Below are 23,868 nucleotides of genomic sequence, written 5' to 3'. Positions count from 1 at the left end.
CTCCCCAGGTTGAAGTGATTAAGAAGGCTTATCTGCAAGGTGAAGTTGAGTTTGAGGATGGAGAGAATGGTGAAGATCTTGCTGCATCTCCTAGAAATGTGGGGCATAATATTTACATATTAGCCCATCAGGTACAATTGCATTTATGCAAGGAGAATTTTGTGGCACATTCTACGAGTAGCAGGGCCCTATACCCAAATATAGGCATGGCCATGTGCAACCTATCGTTTAGGCTCAAGTGCACAGATTCAGGAAATCTGATCTCTGTTGGGACAGCCCAGATGTGCTGATTCTGCACACTGATCATGTTTTCATACACAAATGACCAGGAGAGTCATGAGGTCAGCATAGATTCATTCCACTGGCAGAAATGTTGCATGAAGTTTCACAGACTGGTGCCTCCCATTGGTGCTGTTTGTCCTAAATTTCTGGTTTACCACTGAAATGCTACATCTGTAACTTAGGGAGCACAGGTTCAAAACAGCTTTAGGCCACTTCAGGGGAAAAAATTATTTTCAGTTACCCTGACCAGCCAGCACCTGGAAGAATACAAAGAAAATGTAAGTACATTTTCATTGAGATGCAGGCCGCTATCACCAAATGTACTATTCATTTATTTTAGCTCGCTCGTCATAACAAAGAGTTGCAGAACATGTTGAAGCCTGGAGGTCAAATTGATGGAGATGAAGCTTTGGAATTCTATGCTAAGCACACAGCTCAGATTGAGGTAAAGGCTACAGTAAATTCTGGGTAATCGTTGCTGTGCCAGTCCAAGGAAAGATAAACCAAGAAATTGTTTTAAAATTAGGCGGGAATGTCAGCAGAAGTGTCCTGTGCAAACAATACAATGCAGATGTACTACATCAAAATCAACTTGCACCTATGGAATATTATAGCAAATACAATGCTATCCAATTCTAAACTGGCTTATATTCCATCTTCTTTTGAATTTAATTGAGTTTGCCAAATCTTTTCTAAATCAAACATTTTTTAAATTTAAAAAATGGTGCTTGTGGCGAGCTTTAGACAAGACGGATTAGCCACGTGGATCTTAGCTACATAGCTCTGTGTAATTGTAGTAGAGATATACGCACAAAATTTCATACTGTGACATATCCCCCCACTTAAGCAGGGGAAGGACAGTTTGGCTTGATTTGTTCTGGGTGAACACTGTTCACTGAGGGGTGAGTGTTGGAGACATTTGCTATATTTGCAAATACTGAAGACCAGAACCAACCTGTATCCCAGCAGAACTGTTGCCCTATCTCAGATCCCAATGAGCAGTCCTTCTTTGTGATTGTACTCACTAGGACAGAGATCTGTCACCTTCCCCCGCCCCCGCCCCCACTGTCATTGCAGTCATTTTGTCCTGGTATCCATGTGAGTATAGGCACCTCATTTTTTTAAAAAAGCACTGCTAATGAGAGACATGGCACAGTGTTTCATCTTCTCGTATCTGTTCTTCTGTTTTTAGAAATTCCAAATGAAAACCTGCTTTTTTATCCCATCACTTACGGATGTTTTCATTCTTCTAAGCTCTGATGAGAGTATCATTCAAAAACAAAGAGAGAAAGGTCCTTGGCTTTCAGGACACCAAATAACCGTTAATTCGTTTTTTTAATGGAAACATAATTTAACCACCCTGGACTGTTAAATTTGCCTAACAAAAGGAATAGTTGACCATCAACCATAATGATATATGTATATACCCAGCTTTTTGGACTTGAAATGTTACTGAAACAAAAGGGAGAGACCTACAGTAAATGGTGTTACACTGATGGAAATCATGAAGTATTTTTGTGAGGAGAGTAGCAGGTCTACTGCATAAGTGAGGTTCTGATAAAGGAAGAGTTTGCATCGTGGGGGATGATACATGCTCGTTTTAAGGGGCAGCCATACGAAGTAATACTTAAATCCTCTCTTCTATAGATTGTAAGATCAGATCGCACCATGGAGCAAATAGTTTTCCCTGTGCCCAGTATATGTGAGTTCCTCACGAAGGAATCTAAACTACGGGTGTACTATACTACCGAGAGGGATGAGCAAGGCAGTAAGATAAATGACTTTTTCCTGAGATCAGAAGACCTCTTCAATGAAATGAACTGGCAAAAGAAACTCAGAGGTAAACTGGATTGCTGCCAAAGGCGATTTTTCAAGATACTAATTCTTGATCTGAGAGGCTGCAAAGTTCTTCTCTGTGTCAGAGAAGCAATTTCAGCCTCTGGGGAATTTTATCCTCACACAAAATTATTCTCCATGTAATTTTGCTTTCAGTATCTTAAATATTTTCAGAAAGACTTGGTTTAATCATTAGCTGTGCATATTGTTGTGTGTTTCCAGCATTACATTTCCTGATTACTATTGTGAAAACAAATGCTTTGAAGCAGCCAGAATATTCTGCAGATGGATATCATTGGGAAGGGAATGGCCAGCCATTAATCTTAGGGGCAATTTGCCCTAGGATCCTTGTCAGATATGTTACATAAGGACTAAACTAAACATGACACAGGAGATCTGTGTTCACAATCTCCTGTGGGGTTTTGCTTTGGTTTTTACTTCAAGCAGCTGCACTGGGATGCTAATTTGGGGCAGTAGCTCTCTGAGAAAGTGTGCTACACCCTTTTCTGCACTATTTCCTGGATGCAGACCTCTTAATGTACAAAGCTACTATCAGCTCAGGGTGGAGTTCGGGGAGAGAATATAGTACAGATTGCCTGCAGGGCTCATAGCAACTCCAGCTGCCTCACAGTGCTGCTCCTCTGACCAAATTAGCTTTAAAATTACATATGTATATAGTCACAGGAGATGCTTATCACCGTTCTCCTGCACCATGCCTATGCTCATGCCCATGTTCAAACTACAAAAGCTCACATCTGTGACTATTGTTTTTGCGGCTACATAATTTCAGCCGATATAGTCGTGAAAGAAGAAGAACTTGTAAATAAGAACCAAACATTACATTCAGCAATACTGGCCTTAGGTAGTCGAAACCTCTGAGACAGCTGCATCTGCTTGGCACAATGGTACACTTATATCTTGGTTGCTTTCTCAGTTTGAGGTTATGACATTTTCTAAAGCTCACATTCCACTGCATCATTTTGAAGTTTGGCAATGTAATGGTCGGGGACCAGACTTGATGTGACATTAAACCTGTAAGATATACTTGATGTTTGTTTACTAAATAGCTGGAGTGGGGAAGGGTGATCTAGATCAGGACTATAGCATGGAAGCTGAGGGATATTATTCCTCTGCCACAGTTTGGATTGCACCACTCTCCCTACACAGCTGCAGAATAGCATCTGTGGCTGGGTGATCCCAAGCAGGACCATAACAGGACTAAAGGGTCAAATCTTCTCTTGTCCTCCATCCTGAACGTTGAGGTCCCAATCTGGTCCCACGGCTACCATTTAGTGAACAGAAACCAGTCACGCATTAAATGCATAATGCAGTTATCTGGTTTAGCTCTGAAGCAACCACTTCCACTGCAGAGAATAAAGGCTGGAAATGAAAATGAGGGTGTGTCGGTCTCAAAAGTTCACACAGTGCAGAGTGCCATGGCATGCAGTCAGCACATTCTGACCTTTTTGTGTTTTTTAACGCACGATCAACTTTTGCTCTCCTGGTGCTTGTAAACCAAGTGTTTATATAAAAAGTTGGTTTCTGTTCAGTATGGCCTTTGATCTGAAAAAGGGTTCTCTAGGAAGCAAATGCCCTGAACTTATGGACTCTGCAAACAACAATTAAAGCACAAACTTTAAATCAAATAATAAAGATTACTACAGTTCACAGTGTGTGATTCTAGGAAAAGTTGGCAATACAATGATCTCTGTTGATTTATTCATTGTTAGGGGCAATCTTGTACTTTGAATCCCTTGTAAACATTTTTATTTTTTATTTTTTGCAGCTCAGCATATACTGTACTGGTGCTCGCGCAACATGTCCTTCTGGAGCAGTATTTCCTTTAACCTTGCAGTCCTTATGAATCTTTTGGTAGCATTTTTCTATCCATTTAAAGGAGTCAAAGGAGGTACTAGTATTTCAAAGTTATAAAATGTAGTTTTTTTACAAAAATCAAAGCCCAATGACGGCGGGTGGCGGCGGCTAACTTAAGCATCTTAGTATTGGTGAATTTTTATCAGTTGTATTATTAAACACACTCTACATCTCAAGGGATGTAGGGGTGTTGCTGTGGTCTAAACCACTGAACCTAGGGCTTGCTGATCGGAAGGTCAGCGGTTCGAATCCCCGCAATGGGGTGAGCTCCCATTGCTTGATTCCAACTTCTGCCAACCTAGCAGTTCAAAAGCACGTCAAAGTGCAAGTAGATAAATAGGTACCGCTTTGGTGGGAAGGTAAACAGCATTTCCGTGCACTGCTCTGGTTTCACCAGAAGCGGCTTAGTCATGCTGGCCACATGACCCAGAAAAACTGTCTGCGGACAAACGCCGGCTCCCTCGGCCAGTAAAGTGAGATGAGCGCCACAACCCCAGAGTCGTTTGCAGCTGGACTTAACTGTCAGGGGTCCTTTACCTTTACCTTTCCATCTCAAGCAGTGTGTCAGATTAGGATCTGGGAGAAGTGTTGGCTCTCAAAATGCATAGTTCTAAAGGTGTTTTATCTCAAAATGCAAATTTTAATATTCATTTTGATGTTTTTGAGCGAAGAGCATGCATGCTAGTCCAGATGGTACACTTCAAGTTAGACTGGAAGCTGCAAATTTCCCTACTTAAAAATGGTTTCAGCAGTTCCTTGCCTCAGGGAACCCTGAGGATGGTAGCTGTGTAAAACAGATCCCGGATTCAGAATTTTCAGCAGTCTCACAAAACTAGAGTCCCCAGGAGTTTTTGGAGGACGTCATGACCATTAAACTAGTATGGAACCAATCTATATCTGCAGTGTATATCTGCCGCAAGAGAGCAGAATATCACGGAAAGTTATGTTCTGAGGGCACTCCATAAACCCTTCAGCCAATGGCTATGGAATGGATGTTAGGTTCATTAATATAGCCTGTGATGTTAGAGCTACATCCTACCAGCTTTGCTCCACTGCAGCTACTTTGTAAACTTAAAATAAGGGTGCTTCACAATGCATGTTGCAGTTAAGTCACATTTCTACGTGGCTTATTGGGAAAGAGAAGTAATAACATGCTTTTGCATCAATGTTGGCGTGATTTATAATCCATTTCAACTGGAGTTGAGCTCCAAGTTCAGTTGGAGTTTTATTAATATGGCAGCTTTCACATGTTAATGAAGGTTTCTATCCATTATTTTGTATTAATTTATTAATTGATATATTTATATGAGGCAACAGGAGCAACAAAAGTAAGCTGTTTGCGCCAGGGCCATTTCAGACTGATCAGTGGCTAACCACAACAGACTTTTAAGTACTCAACCACTTATGTCCAAAAATAGTAATGTCTAGACAAAAAGGTTAATAAGCAATACTAAATGTGTGTATCAGAATATGGCACTTCCAGGGTAGTTTTGAAAATTTTGTGTCAGGTGAGGAGGGATGCTGCCAAACCAGGGCAGTTAAATTCCCCCCTCTCTAGAAGGTTTGTCTGGGGGCTGTGGGGAAGGCTGGTGCATGTTTACTATAATCTACTGCTTAGTTTTTTTTAATGCCTTGCTCTGTTGCCTATGCCAGTCTGTAAGTTATAGATGCTGTTTGTTGGCATATTTCAAACTGATACTGTGTGAGATATTGTTCTTAGCATCCCAGGGGGCTTTGTGGAGCAAGCAGGATAAATTTTAAACTGAATAAACAATGAACTGTCTTTGGGTGTCTTCCTCTCCTCAGGTACGTTGGAGCCCCACTTGTCAGGCTTACTTTGGACAGCCATGCTGATATCATTTGCCATAGTTGTTGCCTTACCTAAACCCCACGGCATTAGAGCCTTAATAGCTTCCACAATACTGCGGCTAATATTTTCTGTAGGCTTGCAGCCAACATTATTTCTTCTGGGGGCTTTCAATGTAAGTATCAGATAGAAGTCTCTCTGAAATGTTCTTGCCCTGCACCATGAAATATTCTCTACATGCTTGTATGTTAAAAATTCATTGTTCTGCCATAAATCATTAACAACAACCCCCCCCCAAAGGGTTTCAAGCAATTGTGGCTAACCTACAGCCCTTCAGATGTTGCTGAACTACAGCTCCCAATCATCCCCAACCACTCACTGAGGATGATGGGAACTGTGGTTCCGTAAGGTCTGGAGAGTCACCAGTTAGCTACCCCAGTTTAAAAGAAGAATGCTGGAACTGGTGTGTTGTGTTAATAGGTTTTCTAAAATATGCTCAAGAATGAATGTTCTCCAGGCATTCATCTTCTGTCCTGTGCTCCACAGGTTTGTAACAAAATAATATTTCTGATGAGTTTTGTTGGTAACTGTGGAACATTCACTCGAGGATACAAAGCCATGATCTTGGATGTGGAGTTCCTTTATCATCTACTATATCTTCTTATTTGCGCAATGGGGCTTTTCGTTCATGAATTTTTCTACAGCTTGCTGGTAAGCGTTTAATCCCAACAATTTATATTTTTGACTGTACTTGATGACTGTAGATATTAGTGACCCTGAATGATGCTAAATGGGTGTAAGCTGACTTTCAGATGATTCCCAGCACCAGCCATGGCAGAAAGCAGCTCGGAAATTCAACTGCCCCTCCACTTTCCAAACAAATACACAAAGGGACAAGAGAAGGTTTTAGGTTAGACATACAATATTTTCAAGAAATAATTGACAGTTACCAAAACAGCAAAGATATTCAGCATGTGATCTGGTCATGTACTTCACAGCAGTTAACAAGTGTTTACATAAGCAAAGGCAGTTCAATGTGAAATAAATCTTTTACATGTGACTACAAAGCAGCTCGCTTTTATGTCCTTGATCTGCGTGCACGGAACCTCATTTTTATTCTAAGCCAGAGTAGAATTTATGGGCGAATTGCTGCTCAATTCATAAAGCAGCCTAAAGTTATGAGTTGGCCAATTTATATTGCAAACTTCAAATGACATCACTACAAAACACTGAGAACACCTATTAAGAATGTAAAAAGAGTCTACTGAATCAGGCCAGTCACCCATCTAGTTTTCTTCTCACATCCTGTTCATCTCTACTACAGATGTGCCAAGGGCCTGAAACCACCCCCCAACCATTTTTGCCACCCCAATTGTGGGGTGCAAATATGGCAGGCATTTTCGGCAATTTTCAGGAGGGGGTGACAAAGGGATCAAAATAGAATGCTTGCAGTAGCTCTTCTGGTGATAGGAAGAAGACATTTTACCACCACCTGCTCCTGTGAATTACGCCGTTTCATCATTACAAGTAGCATTGCTGGGTTTAAATAACACAGACACCTTTTCTTAAAATAAAAAAAACCCTAATTCCCTTTGGAATGATGTCATGTGATAACAAACCATCATTCCCAGGTGGGTGGGGAAGAGTAGGCAGCTAGTTACATAGGGATATTGCCACTGCCACAAAACCTGGGGAGGGGGAGACTGAGCATGATTGAAACAGGCCTGTTTCACCTCAAATCTCTCCTCACTTGAAAGTGGGGGATATTGTTGGAAAAGTTTTGAAGTGACCCTTAATTATGGTCCATCCACCTCTGGGTTCTGTTACCTGAGCAAATTGAGATTTGGGGACATGCTGTTTACAAGGTAACGTATAGTTCTGTCAATGGACTTCAGGGTGACTAACTTCCTTTGACTCAGGCTCACTGTCTTCTGGTGTTACTGCAGTCAAAGATGCAGCAAATTTTCCATCAGGCTGCATTGTGGCTTTTCACTGATACATTGACTACTCATATGGGAATTTCCATGTCCAATTTCAGTCTTTGATTATATTGCAGCCCAATGGTATGCATACAGAGCAAACAGGCAGTGGAGAAAAACCCGAAGGATGCAGTGATGTGATCACTATGACACTATTTGTGACTTGGCATATTTTGTAATTTATGAGCTAGAAACCAGCTAAGTTCAGCAAGGTTCTGGAACAAGAAAGCCAGCTATGTTTATAACTTTTGAGGGGATTTTGAAAGAAAAACTCTGGCCCTCAATACACCCCTTTACTATGGCTTTCCATGTTCTTGGTTTAATAATGTTGCTGTTTTCGTTTGTTTTTTAAATTTTGTTAGAGTTGTTTTAGAAAGTGATTCTAAACTGTGGCCTCCAAAAATTAATTACCATGAAAAGCATATATGTCAAAATATTGCACTGTTCATGTAGGTTACTAGGTATCGTGGTGCTATCTGTAGTTAAAAGTGAACTTATTAAACATTCTGAACTGCCCTTTTTCCAGCTTTTTGACTTGGTGTACAGAGAAGAAACTTTGTTGAATGTCATTAAAAGTGTCACTCGCAATGGACGCTCCATCATCCTGACTGCTGTTCTTGCTCTTATCTTGGTTTACCTGTTCTCGATAGTGGGCTACCTGTTCTTCAAGGATGACTTTATCTTGGAAGTAGATAAGCTCCCTAATGAGACGTTGTCGCCAGGTTCGTACCAGAATCATCTTAAACCTCCCCCCCCCCGCCCCCCAGTTTTCTATCCGTGCAAATGCACCAAGGGGGTTTATCCTGTGGATATTATGCTCCCTCTGCAGATGACTGCCTGCTAAAATCAGATTTCCTTAGAGAACATTCTGCCAAAAATTTAGGTCTCGGTGCTTTGAAAGCATAGATAATGAGGCTGAAAATAAAACATGACTGCATCAATATCTCCTTTGGAGAATAATGTGGATGTTTTTTGCCCTGTAGCACACATTAGTAGGGATTATCTAGTACTTTGTGATCAAAACTATGTGCGTGTGTTCCAAAATAGCCCATAGTGACCCAGCAGAGGACCAAATATAATCATGTTATGTGTTCTAGACATACTTGTGATTTTTAAAAGATCATATAATCGTCTTACATAATTTCCTTTTTCTGCTTCCAAGTTGTACATTTTTGGCAAAAAGAAAAAAAAGAAAAGTTTTTGGGGGATGCCTAGGATAGCTTCATGCAGCCCATTGCTCTTCAGATGTTGCTTGGTTGCAGCTCATGTTATCCCTAACCATTGGCCATACTGCCAGGGGCTGAAAGGTATCAGCTGTGCTTTTTTTTCAGGGGGGTGTTCAAGGGTACACAGTACTGGCATCTCTTTTTCTAGAAAAAAGCACTGGGCATCAGACTCCAGGGATATCTGGAGTGCACCAGATTGGGGAATTCTGGGCCAGGAAAATTTAAATGCAAAGAGTATGGAGATGCAAATTGGGGAGAATGGCAGAGAAGAGCTAGGCATGCAAGTAGAACCCTATTTCTGATCAATGGTAATTCAACTTAACCCTATTTAGGCATCTCATATGCCTCCAGAAACTCCCCACATGCCTGGATACCTGCAGTTGCTTTTCCAGGCACGGGTAGGGCAGAGAAGCATGCATACAATTTGCCTCTGTTGCATCTCTAACTTTCTGTAGCCAAAATAAAGCAAATTATCAGCAGAGTCACAGGAAAAGTCTAGAGTGACTCACTGTGCAGCTTAAAGGTTAACTTGGTCCGGAGCAAAAGAAAAGGGGAGGGGAATGTTAACTTTTGCTCTGGCAAAAGTGTAATAAGTACCGTATTTTTCAGTGTATAAGACTAGGTCCCCCCCCCTAAAAAATAATGTCAAAAATTAGGGGGTGTCTTATACACGGATACATCTCCCCCTATTTTCTTAAACCTGGGTCCCAAAAATAGGGGGAGTCTTAGACATGGGGGCATCTTATAGATGGAAAAATATGGTATATGCCTGCATGCTGGCCAATGGAGTGTGAAGGCAGTTAAGCGCTGGTTGGGTTGGGAGGGAGTTTAAAGAAGGGAGCAAATTAACCAAACTGACTTTTGCTGGGACCTGTTGTGTGGTGCGAATGTGGGAAGGGTATTTTGGCTAGAAATCGAAGCAAATAGATCAGATGAGGAAGGATGGTGGTAGCTAATAACTCCTACAGCTGCATTCTGTTTAACAACTGTGGGGCTCAGGCAGCACTAGATTGTTTCAGGGTCAGAGCCATAGCTAGGTGATCTTGCGCCCCTGTCAGAACCATCCAGATAGCGCCCCCTAGCCACGGACAAATTAGCTCTTCTTTCCGCCTCTCCTCCAAGCCCCCCCCCATTCAATTCCTAACACATTTCACCTTGTAATGAATTCTGATTGAAGGAGGACACCAAGGTGGGGAAGGCTGACCTAAATGATGGTATACAGTGGTACCTCTGGTTACGTACTTAATTCGTTCCGAAGGTCCGTTCTTAACCTGAAACTGTTCTTAACCTGAAGCACCACTTTAGGTAATGGGGCCTCCCGCTGCTGCTGTGCTGCCGCTGCATGATTTCTGTTCTCATCCTGAAGCAAAGTTCTTAACCCGAGGTACTATTTCTGGGTTAGTGGGGTCTGTAACTTGAAGCGTCTGTAACCTGAAGCGTATTTAACCTGAGGTACCACTGTATAAGCGTCTCCCTACTTACGCGCGGAGCACCCCACTTTAATAGGAAGAAGGGCATGGGAGCCAACTCCTTGGGGCCAAGGTTCCTTCACACACACCCTAAAAATTTTTAGGAGCCCCCCCCCCCCCACTTAATGGGCATTCCCATTCAAACAGTGTGCATGCACTCCGTCTTGTGGTCAATTATACAGGGTAGTGCTTACCTGCACCCCCCCCCCATATATTTTATTCAAGTTGGCACCCTTGAGTGAAGGTGTGCGAAAGGAGAGAGAAGTGACTCCGGAGTAGGCCTGACGTCTGGAGAGGCAGGGGTGCAGGCAGTGAGGTGGGCCAGGCAGTGTCAGGGGCTGAGGCTGGTGAACCTTCCCAGCCCTGACCATGAGTAAGGTCTGGGAGAGGCAGAGCCAGATGGCCAGACTGGATGAGACACTCGGGGTGTGCGCAGGCTGCCCCACCAGGCCAGCTACCAGGAGGGCCAAGGGGTGAGGGGGGCAGCCCAGAGCTGGCGCCGCCCAGCACGCCCTCTTCCCTGCCCTGCCTGGGTTGCGGGCAGGGAGTGCTGGCTGGACAGGGTGCCTCTGGCGGGGGCCCACCTCACCACCCACTAGCTATAGCCCTGTTCAGGGTTTGTTTATTTGTTTTAGGGAAATAAGGGGAGGGGCGGTGTAGGTCATTGCAGGAGGGGCACTGGAAGAGGGTGGTTTGACAGTTTCTCTTTAAGCTGTCTTTGCAAGCAGAATCCCCCACTCCAAGTCCTTTTCTTTCCCCTTTCACCCCATCTGCCTAGCACTGCTGCTACAATCAACTTTGCAGCAGCCTCCCCCCCCCCTCAGCTGTATTTCCCTAAACATAACCAATATCAGGGGACTAGGTAGGAACATCCAGATTAGGCTGGTAATCCCCCACTCACAAATAAGGATAGCAGTCCTGGAAAGGTTTTGCACGGCTGGCATAACAACACTTTCAGCCACAGCCATTCATCAGGTGGAATGAATTAGAGAAATTTTGTCATGATCACATTTTAGCTATCCTTAGGTGAAGATAGCTAGAGTTCAAGTCCCTTTTTGCCACAGAATTGGGCCCAGTTCTGACTGCCATATGAAAGAAGTCAAGAAAAAACTGTGTTAACTTTGGCTCAGAGAATTTTTTTTTTACTTGAATGAGATCTGGGATATAGCCCATACTGGGCAAACCCACTAACACACACCCCCATCTCATGTGATAAATGCCAGACAATCTCTCAAACAGATTCAAATGAAATATTTTCCCTGCTCCATACATGCTACCTTTCCCATACAACAAGTACCCCAGAACAAAAAAAGAAGTGTCACAAAGCCATGTCTGTTTTGGAAATGCAACATATATGATGACTGCGAGCTGTTGTTCAGATTTTTAAGCAGGGATATGGAGTAATTGTATCATTCTGAATGAAGTAAACAGGAACAATTGAATTTTGGTGGGGTTTTTTTTTTTTTTTTTTACATTTAATTCAATATAAAGTATCAATGGTTTTGAATGTTAAACCCTGGTGAGCTTATAAAGAAAGCTGGCTAAACTTGTACAGTATGCATTTTCCTTTGCCTATAAATTTTATACATTTTTATTTGTTTCAAGTCCTCTTGAGAGTCTATTTAGACTGAACGGCAACAACAGACATTTTAAAATTCACAATAATTATTTTTTAAAAAACAACAAGTGGTAACCGTGCATGCTAATGGTTGTGTAAGAACTTTGGTGTATTGTTTTTAAAGCTACATCCTTGGTGTCTTAATTTGCACACATTCAGATCAGCATACTGAAGCTGGTGAGGCAATGACCGCAGAGTTCCTGTATTCTAATGTATGCAGAATAGAGAGTGGGGAAAACTGCTCTTCTGTTGTTCCTTCGGCAGGTAAGTATCGGGTACCAGTTTTTAAATGCAGCTCTCAATGCATGAGTTCTGTGTCATATGGAACCTACACACACTTCCTTTGCATGCTAGTCCTACCACATACTGAGATGACAACACGTGATGCTGTGCTAGAATCCCAAGCTGGCATAGAGGATTGGACCCACATAACAATGTTGGTTGTTGCTGGTGCTCTGGTAACCCATGATTGGTCTTAGCCAAAAGGCTGAGAAGCAGTGCTCTGATATTCATTGCTGTTGTTAGAGGCAGCAAATCGGCATCATACAATGTTTACACGAACTAGTGAAAACTTAAGAGGTACAGTCTACTCCCACCCAACCTTTTCCTTGGGATCCACATGCTCAAAGCTCAGCCCCATGGAAGCTGCTCTTACCAGCTATTGCATCTAAAAAGAACGCAGTGTTCAGATGCAGTGTACGCTGTTGCCCTTGTGCCCTTCTTGCAAGCCTCCAGAGAGGTTCATGGCCTGCTGCTGGAAACCGAATTCTGAGCAGGCCTGATCTAGCAGAGATCTTTGTGTATTCTTATGGAGCAGCAGCATCTAGTTACCATTACTTACGCTTCAAAGCCTTTTCTCTCCTTGCAGATAAATTTGCCTTTCAGAACCCTTGCCTGCCCACCCAAAATCATTTTCTCCCCAAAATTCAATTTCCACAAAGAGGTGTGTTTTTTTCCCCCAGCAGGAAGTTTATTGCAGAATCAGTGCTGCTCATGCACACACGTTTTGTGCCCCATTGGTCTTAATTAAATCCAGCCCATCTTTTTCTTATTTCTTCTTTTTATTGCACATATAATCTGGATTTCCTCTTACTGAGCTAAATCCAATAAGCAAATAATAATAATAATCTATTATGCATCTGTAGTTGCCACTGGTGTGGAAGTTTGTTAGTGCTTCCTCTACTTTTTTTCTGGTGGGTGGTTTGTTGAACGTGGTGACATTTCTGTGGTTGTTCTCTATTGCCACGCTTCTACTTCCATTTGCTCCTCACTGGAGCACAACCTTGCTATTTTGTCTCCAGTGTCCCAAACAATATGACCATTTTTTTTAAAAAAATGAAATTTATGATGTCTTTCATCAAAAGAGGGCTCAACCCTGCAGCCGCCAGCCTGCCCGCAATCCAAAATAGCAGTGTATACACAAAACTAAAATTTCTTAGAACCATTGTGTTTTGTTAGGGGAATCAAATACCTTATCAAATAAACTTTATCCTTTAACCAGTCTGCAAACAAAAAATGCTTTAACAACTCGAGAGAGTGAAAGTAGCTATTTCCACCAGTTGCTGTTTGCAGAAGGCACGTTAGAACATCAACAATCCATCTCAGAAGAGCTGTTCTCAACCTATGTGGGAGATTACCTTGGAGACTGTAAACACTGTACATGCACCAGGAGTTTTTAAATTTATTTTTAATACAAAGGTCTTGCACAAGACCTCTTTATCAGCATTTCAGTATATTCCGCTGCAACTGGTTTCTGCTGCTAAAGTTTTGCTGTTTGTCTGGGTCTGCTTTTATGGGTCACTGTAATGGTCTACTGTATGCAGTTCTTTATTTTATGCTATGCCTTCAGGTCTTAATTTTTCACTTAGAGACTCTCTTATAGTGAACAACTTATAAATCATTATTAATAATACAGCTAAATTTCAGACTGGTGCAAGACCTCTGTGTTGTGATTATTTTTTCAAAAACAAACGAACAAATGGAGATGGGTGTTGTCCAGCCCCTGAAAAAGGCACAAACCTCCACTGAACCCATGGTGAAACATGGGAATATGAGTTGGTTGTGTTTTCTCTTAAGCACTTCCTGTGGATACATTTTGAATAATAATAATAATAATAATAATAAATTTTATTTATATCCCGCCCTCCCCAGCCGAAGCCGGGCTCAGGGCGGCTAACAACAATAAAACAGTACAAAAGTACAGCATAAACAACAGTCTAAAATCATTCGTTATAAAATTAATTAATTCAAGCCACTGGCAACTATTGGGCCAGAGCTCCGCGAAGATTGCCGAGGGAGGGAGTCAGGCTGTGCCCTGGCCAAAGGCCTGGTGGAACAGCTCTGTCTTGCAGGCCCTGCGGAAAGATGTCAAGTCCCGCAGGGCCCTGGTCTCTTGTGACAGAGTGTTCCACCAGATCGGAGCCACAGCCGAAAAAGCCCTGGCTCTAGTTGAGGCCAGCCTAACTTCTCTGTGGCCTGGGACCTTCAAGATGTTTTTATTCGAAGACCGTAAGTTTCTCTGTGGGGCATACCAGGAGAGGCGGTCCCGTAGGTACGAGGGTCCTAGGCCGTATAGGGCTTTAAAGGTTAAAACCAGCACCTTAAACCTGATCCTGTACTCCACCGGGAGCCAGTGCAGCTGGTATAGCACCGGATGAATGTGGTCTCGCAGCGAAGACCCCGTAAGGAGTCTCGCTGCAGCATTCTGCACCCGCTGGAGTTTCTGGGTCAGTCTCAAGGGCAGCCCCACGTAGAGCGAGTTACAATAATCCAGTCTGGAGGTGACCGTCGCATGGATCACAGTGGCTAGGTCAGGGCGAGAGAGGTAAGGAGCCAACTGCTTAGCTTGGCGGAGATGGAAAAATGCCGCCTTTGTTATAGCTGCAATCTGCGCCTCCATGGAAAGGGAGGTGTCGAAGATTACACCCAAACTCTTAACGGACGGTGCTGGCACTAATTGCGCCCCCGCAAGAGATGGGAGTTGCCCCCCCAATCCCATATCGCCCCGTCCCAGCCACAGGACCTCTGTCTTCGAAGGATTTAGCTTCAACCGGCTCCCACGTAACCATCCAGCCACAGCTTCCAAACATCTGGTCAGTGTGTCTGGGGCCGAGTCAGGATGGCCATCCATCAACAGATAGAGTTGGGTGTCATCGGCATACTGATGGCAACCCAGCCCAAAACTCCGAACAAGCTGGGCGAGGGGGCGCATAAAGATGTTGAAAAGCATCGGGGAGAGTATCGCACCCTGAGGTACTCCACACACCAAGGAGTGGCGCGATGACAATTCCCCTCCAAGCGCCACCCTCTGTCCCCGACCAGAGAGAAACGAGCGCAGCCATTGAAGGACTGTGCCCTGGATCCCCACGTCGGCAAGGCGGTGGTCCAGAAGTTCATGATCGACCATGTCGAAAGCTGCTGACAGATCTAGAAGAATCAGCAGCCCCGACCCGCCTCGATCCAGCTGTCTACGAAGCGTAAGATTGAATCTGCACAATGAAACTGAATGCTGGAGGGTTTGGGACAGACAAAAGGAAGGTCTTCTTCACCCAGCAAAGAGCTAAACTGTACAACTCACTCCCACAGGAGGTAGAAATGGCTACCAACTTGGATGGCTTTAAAAGAGGTTTAGACAGATTCATGGAGGACACGGCTATATTTCCCCCTCCAAAGTTGGAAGCAATAGGCTTCTGAATACCAGTTGCTGGAAACTGCAGGAGGTGAGAGTGCTATTGCGCTCAGGTACCTGCTTCAGGCTTCCTGCAGGCATCTGATTAGCCACTGTGGGAAAAGGAAGCTGGACTAGAAGGGTCACTGGCCTGATCCAAGAGTCTCTTCTTATGTTCTTATGCCAACTTCACACAGAAAAAAATGGGATCTGAGTGGCTTGTTGGCAAGGGATCACCCCCCCATCTGGAAGCATCCAGGAGTGACTGATTGTTCAGTCACATTTATTATGGTGATTGACTTTTAAGTAGTGCCAATTCCCCCATCATTTCCTGCAACTTTTTTTGTTTGTTACTGCAATGAATAATATATGCTATCAGGCCCAGATGGAATTTTGGCATCTTAGGAAGTCAAAGGGCTTTAAGATCTCAAACTTTTGAAGGTCAGTGAGTCCTTTGAAAACTACCCTGGTTCATTCCTTAAGACAAATTAAGAAACACAGAATGATTCATCCCAGTCACCTTGAGCTGGAGGAGGAGGAAGTGGTGTCGGAAGACCTGACGAGGATGTAGTCATTCTTGGTAGATTGCTTCTATCCTTGGGGAAAAAAGGAGATATGTCGTACTTTTTTAAATAAACCAAACAGAACAGAAACGTTTTCTGTATGATTGTGGTGCATAAGTCGAATCATTCTCATGGTCACTTTCTCTTTGCTACATTGCTGCATTATTTGAAAAAGAAGAAGAAATTTAATTTAACTTGGACTCTGCTTTTTAAACCACCACCACCACCCTGCTTTCTTCTCTGTAACCCGTACCACGTGGTCTCTTCTGTGTCTATTGTTCTCTGTCCATAATGTTCTCTCTCTCTCCATTGTATGTAGTAATAATAATAATATAATAATAATAATAATATTTTATTATTTATACCGTGCCCATCTGGCTGGGTTTCCCCAGCCACTCTGGGCGGCTTCCAATAAAACACTAAAATACAACAACCTATTAATAATAACCTATGTACCCCATAGCTTGATCACACCAGCAGACACATACACATTCTTCTTTCTGTACCACCACAGATCTACATTCCTACGTTTCTGTTTCTCCAGTACCAGCTCTATTTAGCCCTCTTAGTAAACAAAACAGCTCTTCTCTGCTTACAATGAGCATACACTGGCTTAATCGCATCTCCTTAAAAAATGGCTTTAAACTTGGCCAGTCATTGCATTCTCTGCACCCCCATCTTTCAGCCCCTCCATTTAAAATTTCTCTGTTGTGCCTTTTTTTGTTCTGTCCTTGTTGAATTTGGTGACAGTAGTCCACAAGGTGCTTTGCTCACCCTGTGGCCCAGGGAGCGTTGGAAATGTCTGCGCTACACAGCTTGGCTGCCTAGCTGCATCCCACGGGATAAACTGTCCCCAGCTGCATCATGTACCTCTGCATCCAGGAAGAGAAGGGCAGTGCAGATGTGAAGGCACAGGCAATTTTCCGTTTCTACCTGCACATCTGATAGATGTGGGTAGACTTTTGATCTGAGGTGGCTAACCAGTGGCTGAACTACAACTCCCATCATCCCTGACCATTCCAGAAAGAGGTGGGAAAGAGCTGCAAACAGCATTTGGGATTCTTCCAGGGAGCTGGAGATCGTAGGGGGACTACAACTACCCATAGTCCTGCTCCAAAGTAACACTTGTGAGCTTAAAAATTATGTTCAGAGAGATTCAGAGCTCTGCATTATTAACGAGAAATTGAGATTTGTTTATTTTATGTTCACATGTGCAAGTGTTTGGCTTTAGCTACTATGTTCAATGTTTCTAGAACTGGTAAAGGACTATATTAAGATTAATTTAAGTTTGCTTTAGGATTTTCTATTCATCTATGTCTTAAAAGATTACCTATATCACCCCTATTGTGTACTGGAGGTATTTTAAAAGTCCCCACAACTCGGTCCATGGTGGCTGTGCCCTTATCACTTGATGGGGTGTGCTGTTGCCATATTCCTAATGGGTGCAATTTTTTTACACCCTCACAACTTGTGTCATTCTGTACCCAAGGTGTGGCATCACAAGAGGCGAAAGAAAGGGAGGTCTATTCCTTTGACTTCATGAGTATCTTCAAAGTGGTGGTGCAAATTCAAGCAAAGATAAAAATGTACTAGATGAGAGTTTTCCAGACCAACCTTGTCTCACAATGGTACCCTAACTTGCTTTGTTTAACAGAGCTGTTTTCTGAAGAAGCTGAGGAAGAGGATAAAGAACATACGTGCGAGACATTGCTGATGTGCATTGTTACTGTGCTTAGCCATGGCCTGCGGAGTGGGGGTGGTGTTGGAGATGTCCTCAGGAAACCTTCCAAGGAGGTAAATTACCACCGTATGTGAAAGGGGATGTAGTGCAAGAGAAACCAAATAGGGTTAGATGCCCATTAAAGGATTAGAACACTTTTCCATGGGGGGTAAATATGTCGCTGCATCAATTGGAAAAAAGTTGTGTGCCATGTACAAAGGAGTTTGGTTATTTAACTTTAAGTGTAGGTGTGTGTAATTGCCTTTACTAAATGAACAGGTTCTAGTACTGTCAAGAGTAAGGGAATGTGAGTACTTGGAGACTTATACCTTAAAAGTACTCTTAAGTGGAAAAATACTGCTGTAATAATTAAGCTCTGTGCAAGCACTCCCCAACAATGTTGTGGGGTTTTTTTTTTAACTATATGTGACATACAAGCATCTTTTGGTCACACAAAGAGGTTCCTATGAAATGCAGCAGTTAATACCTGCAATATCAGAACTACTGTAAAAACTTTTCTAATGTTATTGGAATGCTAGCACTACAGTAGTTACTAACAATTTTAATAAGGCCACAGGTACAAAAAATAAATTATCCCCACCCCCTGCAAATAAATAGCAAGGCTTCCCAAACACACATCTATGTATGCAGTGGTCACAAGTTTACACCCCTCTTGATATCATTTCTCTTTTCATGTTGCATTGTGCAGCATGCTTTTCTTTGCACCAAAGCCTTTTAGGCTCCAATTTTGTTTATCTTAAAACTATTTTATTTTAGGAGCCCCTTTTTGCTGCAAGAGTGATCTATGACCTCCTCTTCTTCTTCATGGTGATCATTATTGTCCTCAATCTGATATTTGGTGTTATTATTGATACCTTTGCGGATCTAAGAAGTGAGAAACAAAAGAAAGAAGAAATACTAAAAACAACATGCTTTATTTGTGGTAAGTGTTGAACCCAGTGCTATGAAACTAGCAGCTGTTCTGCCCCAGAGTCAAATGCAGTAATAGTAATGTATGGCTTCGACAGTGGATTCAGTATTTACCTGATGATGATGTTTGTAATCACTTGTATAATTAGTAGAATGTTTCTTACTTTTTGAATGAATGAATGAAAGGAAGGAATCTCCAATTAAATCTGAATGACTGATTTGATATTGTAAAATTTGTTGATTTGGTAAGGGGACTTTCCATTCCTGTTTTATGTCTGTGTACATGTTTTTAAAACTATTTTATAAATGAATTGCTTGTGGGTACAAGCTTACTTGTGTATTTGTAAAAAATGTGCTCCTGAATGGCAGATAATAATTGTTTTCACAAACTCAGTGTTAATAATGGCATATAGTCATCAGATACTTATGCAGAGTTGAGATACTTCATTTTCAAAAAAAGAGAGTCAAACTTCTTCGAAGCTTAGAAAAGACTGTGGTTTTTATAATGTGTTATAATGTTTCTAGGTGTGTACCATGCTGAGCAGCCGCATTTTATATGGGTACTATAAAGCCCATACAATTTTTTTCTGCAATAAATGGAATACCTTGAATTTTTTAAGCAGCGGAAAAAAGTGTGCTACCTAAAGCAGTTTCATATACAACAGCTGCAGAACTCCCCCCCCCCCCCGGCAATGTGGCTGAAACCAAAAGCTCCAGTTGGGTGTCAAGACATAATTTTAGCAGCGAACCCATGGTAGCGCCCCACTTTCTGCAATTTGAGCAGACATAAATACTTTACCTCCAGCTGAGCTCAGGGGCAACACATCGTTCCTGGTTGCAGGAGCAGCACTGATGCCTTAATTGGCTGGGGACCAGTGAGGTCACAAACCCACTTCACTGTTCTTCCCTGAAGTAGGTTTCGTTTAAGATTTTAAGAAATTCCTCCAGCCTTCCAGAGCAGATTTGGAGGCACATGGGGAGGGAAGAGGAAGTCGCATTGCACAGGTGAAAAAGTCTCCATTTCTAGTTGCAATCTATGATATCCAAGGCGGGGACACTAGTTTCTTCAGCTGCTTGTGGTTCTGGCATTGAATGGTAGGGTGAGGTTATAAGGACCTAGGCACCCACATGTCAGCAGTGGGAGGTCAGTAATGCAGGCTGCTTTGGTCAAACTGCCTTCCTCCCCCTAACACATCCCGCTCACCCATATGAACAGATGACAGACCAGTGTAAATGGAAGCCTTTGTTCTGAAGGGACAGGTGCCCTGCATTTGGCCCTCAAAATAAAGGTGGACAAATTTGGGAAATCCTGTTACCTTCAATGTGTTCTTCTCATTGTGATAATTTTTCCACTGTAAAAATCTTAAGGGAGGTGACTTGGCTGTGTGTCCCCCTTTAGGTCTGGAGAGAGACAAGTTTGATAATAAGACGGTCACTTTTGAAGAGCATATTAAAGAGGAGCATAATATGTGGCACTACTTGTTCTTCATTGTATTGGTCAAAGTAAAGGATTCTACGGAATATACCGGGCCTGAAAGCTACGTGGCTGAAATGATAAAGGTGAGTTGGGCGTGCCGGTCCTGAGCTGTGGCTTTTCCAGACTTCTTTGCTTTTGATTTAACTAAATGCAAATCCAGTTTGTACCATTAAGTGAGACCTAAGGAAAAGAAGATGGGGAAACTGAAAGTATCCCAATCAATCAAACAAGTCTACTATTGTTTCCTTTATTGTTGGTTAAACATGCAGAAAGCATGAAAAGGTGGTAAATGCTCCAATTATTTTTCAGGTGACTGGTTTTTTTGCCTGCCACCCTAGTCACTATCCAGAGGCTGTAGTGTGCCATTCTGTCTGCCTGTTGGCTTTTTCCAATCCCAAAATACCCATCAGACGAGGTGGTGGAGGTGACAATGAAACATTAATTAATATACTACTTAATTGCAAAATAGTCCAAAAGAGAGAGAATTCCTAATACAGTTTCTTACTTTTTCATTAAAATGGAGTCATAGTCAAATACATCTAATTTTTAAACTAGGATTAGATTGGGTTCTGTAATGACAATAGCCCCATAATATGCAAGCAAAGGAGGGGTGAATTCATTTTAGGTTCCTCTCTGATTTAATATTAAATTAATCAAAGGATTCTTTGGTGAGACCCAAATGTTTATTGCAGCAATCAGTGCTAGCATCTTCATAACTAAAGTTGTTAAGCCTTTAAAGTTGTTAAGCCTTTAAAGTTGTTAAGCAAGGGAGCCAAATAAACAGGGCTAAATAGCAAAGTCTTGCCGTTGTGTTTTGGGATCAGTCTCCTAGCAGACAGTTTACTTTACTTTGAAAACAATTTATAATAATATAAAGACGTTTTCTCCTTTTTTTCATCACAATTGTCTTATGAGTGAGAAAACTTTAAATCAGGACACCTTTATTATGTGTTCCTATCCTATATACTTCATGTTGATTTATGAGGGTTTTATTTTAAGTCACTTTTCTGTAGAAAAAAGTGGACCCCCCCCCTTTTTTGGTCATACTAGATTAATAAGTCCTGAAACAATGTTCTCTCTTCATAGTCTGATTTGCTGATTGGCACATTGACTGGTCAGGAGAGTGAGCTGCATCTTTTCCCCCCTGATAGCTTCTGCATCGAAACTTCCTATGAGGCAAATCCAGTTAAATGCTGGTTTTGCATGTTTCTTAAAGGCATGGAACTGCCCTTTTTAGGTGCAACATATGCTAACTTGTTGGGAATATAAATCCTGTTGTCAAAATCTCTTATTAGGTAACCTATATTATTTCAGGGTCATTGAATTCTTATGTCCTGGTTTTGGAGTGCTTCCTAAGGGCTTAAAGAAATCTTGTGAGTAGTCACCTGACAGAGGATTAGTGGTGAAGTGAAGCATGTTGCAGTCCTCTGTGTAAACAGCCTGTTATTTTATGGCTCCTCAGCATGCTAGAAAAAGTAGCGGCCAGGGAAATGCAGCATTCTGTTGGAATGGATTTTGTAGTTCAGACGGAATGCTAATATAGCATATGGAAAACCTTTCTAATTCCATGTTTTGCTGGAAAGCTATAGTGTCTTCCTGTCAAAGTGCCTAGACTTAAAAAGGTGTAACCTTTGTGATCATGTATGTCTGAGAAAAGCATAGGAATTTGCAGACAAAATCTCCGTAAGAGCATCTTGGGTGTTGGAAGCACTGTGCATTGAACTTGTGAATTAAGTTTAAAAATACTCATGCATTGGTTCACAGTAAGAGTAGCAGTAAAAAAACCTATGCAGGCAAAACACTTGTATTTACTGTTTAACCTGCAAAACACTTAAATTTATAAGCATGCCTGAGGCTGGAGCAAGCAGAGGCATGTCTTCATCCAATGCTGGTCAAAGGAAAAGAGATGAACAGGAAGTACAATGTGCTCATTCCTGTCCAGGAGAGATGACATCACACGGAGCCCTCTCTACCAATTGTATTTCTGTGGTCTGAGTATCTGCCTGTCATCAGGGCAGCTCTGTAGACTTTGCCCCTTCACAGGCTAACGAGCAGCAATATGCATTTGTTAGGTTTGGCTGCTAATCTGTCACACTCATAAGAACATAGCCCATCTTATTTAGCATCATTTTCTCTCAGTGGCTGAAGAGATGCTCATGGGAAGCCTGCAAACTGAACATGAGCACAACAGCACTCTGCCCACTTGTGATTCCCAGCAACTGCTGTTCAGAAGCATTATGCCTCTGACTGTGGAGGTAGGACAAAGTAATCATGGCTAGTAGCCAGTGACAGCCTCCTGTGGGAGCAAGTTCCATAGTTTAATTATGTGCTGTATGAAGAAGTATCTGTCCTAATTCTTCCAATATCCAGTGCTATAGTTTCATACACTTGTAAGATGCATGGGCAGTCTGTTACAAAATGTTAAATCTAGTCAAATCACAATGTTCCTGAATTTTCTGTTCTTCGTCACTTACATATGCTGTAGCACATTTTCAGCATTGTGATGCAGTATCATAACTGTAAACAACTTATTTCCTTAAAGACTGTTGGAAGAAGGCTCATTGTGCTTTTGCCTAAATGTCTGTTTTAATCGAGGAACGAAGCAGAACTTTAAAATGCGTTATGTAACGTGTGTTTTTTGTGTTGTTGTTTTTTTGCACCCTGCAGGAGTTTGTTCCAAAAAAAATATGTTGATCATGAGAGTCGCATACATAATAGCGGAAAGGTTTTGGGCTATAGTTTTCCTTAGGATGTGAGCACAAGAAAAGCCAGCAGTTGAACTCTGCTAGTCAAGCATCCATGGCACAGCATGGCTTGAGGGTGACTTAAGTGGTGTGTGTTCAAGAGAGACAGAGAGAGAGGCAGGCAGAGAGAGAGAATATATGTATGTTTTGTTTTTCCAATTTCATCATAGGTCCATGCCTAGGGCTCAGTAAGAGGGACAGAAGTGACATGGTGCACCAGTTGCCCAAAATAATATAGCAGATACACAGCCTGGGGGTACTCCTTGATCCATCGCCAGAGGTCCCAATGACCCTTGGCCAAGAGTACTATTTACCAGTTCCTGCTGGTTATGCCAGCTGTGACCACACTGGTAAACTCAAAGTTAACTTTTTATATGGTTTTTATGGTACGGTTTTATGTTCTATTGCTGCAAAACACACACACACACACACACACACACACACACACACACACGTGCTCTGAAAGAAGTTAGAAAAGCATAACAGTGGCATACACCATAGAAATTAAGATATCGGAAGACGTTTAAAAATGCAAAGAGCTGGTTGGGGATCCCTTCCCCTGCTTCAGAAGCTTAGAGACAGGGGCTCAGAGAACAGGGACTTGCAAGTGTTTCCTCTTCCCTGTGCTTCTATGTGAACTTCTCCCTCTGCAGTAAGATGTGAATGCTTTAAATG

General features: G+C 42.3%; 2 protein-coding genes across 9 annotated transcripts in view; one reads left to right on the top strand and one right to left on the bottom strand.

Annotated features, from left to right (window-relative positions):
• Nucleotides 1-23,868, bottom strand: part of LOC308471645 (uncharacterized protein) — a 132,351-nt gene that overhangs the window by 67,816 nt on the left and 40,667 nt on the right. For 2 of the 5 annotated variants that reach the window (XR_013983031.1, XM_080995921.1), the window contains exons 5-6: nucleotides 20,289-20,373; nucleotides 18,590-18,927 (exon numbers count right to left, since the gene is read on the bottom strand). The exons of 1 other annotated variant lie outside the window; for it this stretch is intronic. Coding sequence is in view for 1 of the 4 variants with exons in the window: in XM_080995921.1 (XP_080852047.1) it covers nucleotides 20,336-20,373 (38 nt within the window). In the remaining 3 variants the exon portion in view is untranslated. Of the gene's footprint in view, nucleotides 1-15,570; nucleotides 16,351-18,589; nucleotides 18,928-20,288; nucleotides 20,374-23,868 lie in introns of those variants that run through there. 2 more of the 5 variants (XR_013983035.1, XR_013983039.1) reach the window with 2 other exon arrangements.
• ITPR1 (inositol 1,4,5-trisphosphate receptor type 1) overlaps nucleotides 1-23,868 on the top strand; it is a 216,347-nt gene that overhangs the window by 173,760 nt on the left and 18,719 nt on the right. For all 4 annotated transcript variants that reach the window (XM_080995581.1, XM_080995580.1, XM_080995579.1 and 1 more), the window contains 11 exons: nucleotides 9-131; nucleotides 623-727; nucleotides 1,930-2,122; nucleotides 3,905-4,027; nucleotides 5,800-5,975; nucleotides 6,347-6,511; nucleotides 8,306-8,501; nucleotides 12,252-12,356; nucleotides 17,977-18,116; nucleotides 18,820-18,985; nucleotides 20,372-20,532. In XM_080995581.1, coding sequence (XP_080851707.1) covers nucleotides 9-131; nucleotides 623-727; nucleotides 1,930-2,122; nucleotides 3,905-4,027; nucleotides 5,800-5,975; nucleotides 6,347-6,511; nucleotides 8,306-8,501; nucleotides 12,252-12,356; nucleotides 17,977-18,116; nucleotides 18,820-18,985; nucleotides 20,372-20,532 — 1,653 coding nt within the window. The remainder of the gene's footprint in view (nucleotides 1-8; nucleotides 132-622; nucleotides 728-1,929; nucleotides 2,123-3,904; nucleotides 4,028-5,799; nucleotides 5,976-6,346; nucleotides 6,512-8,305; nucleotides 8,502-12,251; nucleotides 12,357-17,976; nucleotides 18,117-18,819; nucleotides 18,986-20,371; nucleotides 20,533-23,868) is intronic.

Source organism: Podarcis pityusensis (genome assembly GCF_964106645.2).
Source record: "Podarcis pityusensis genome assembly, chromosome: 2".
Lineage (NCBI taxonomy): Eukaryota > Metazoa > Chordata > Lepidosauria > Squamata > Lacertidae > Podarcis > Podarcis pityusensis.
This window is presented reverse-complemented; position numbering and strand designations above follow the sequence as displayed.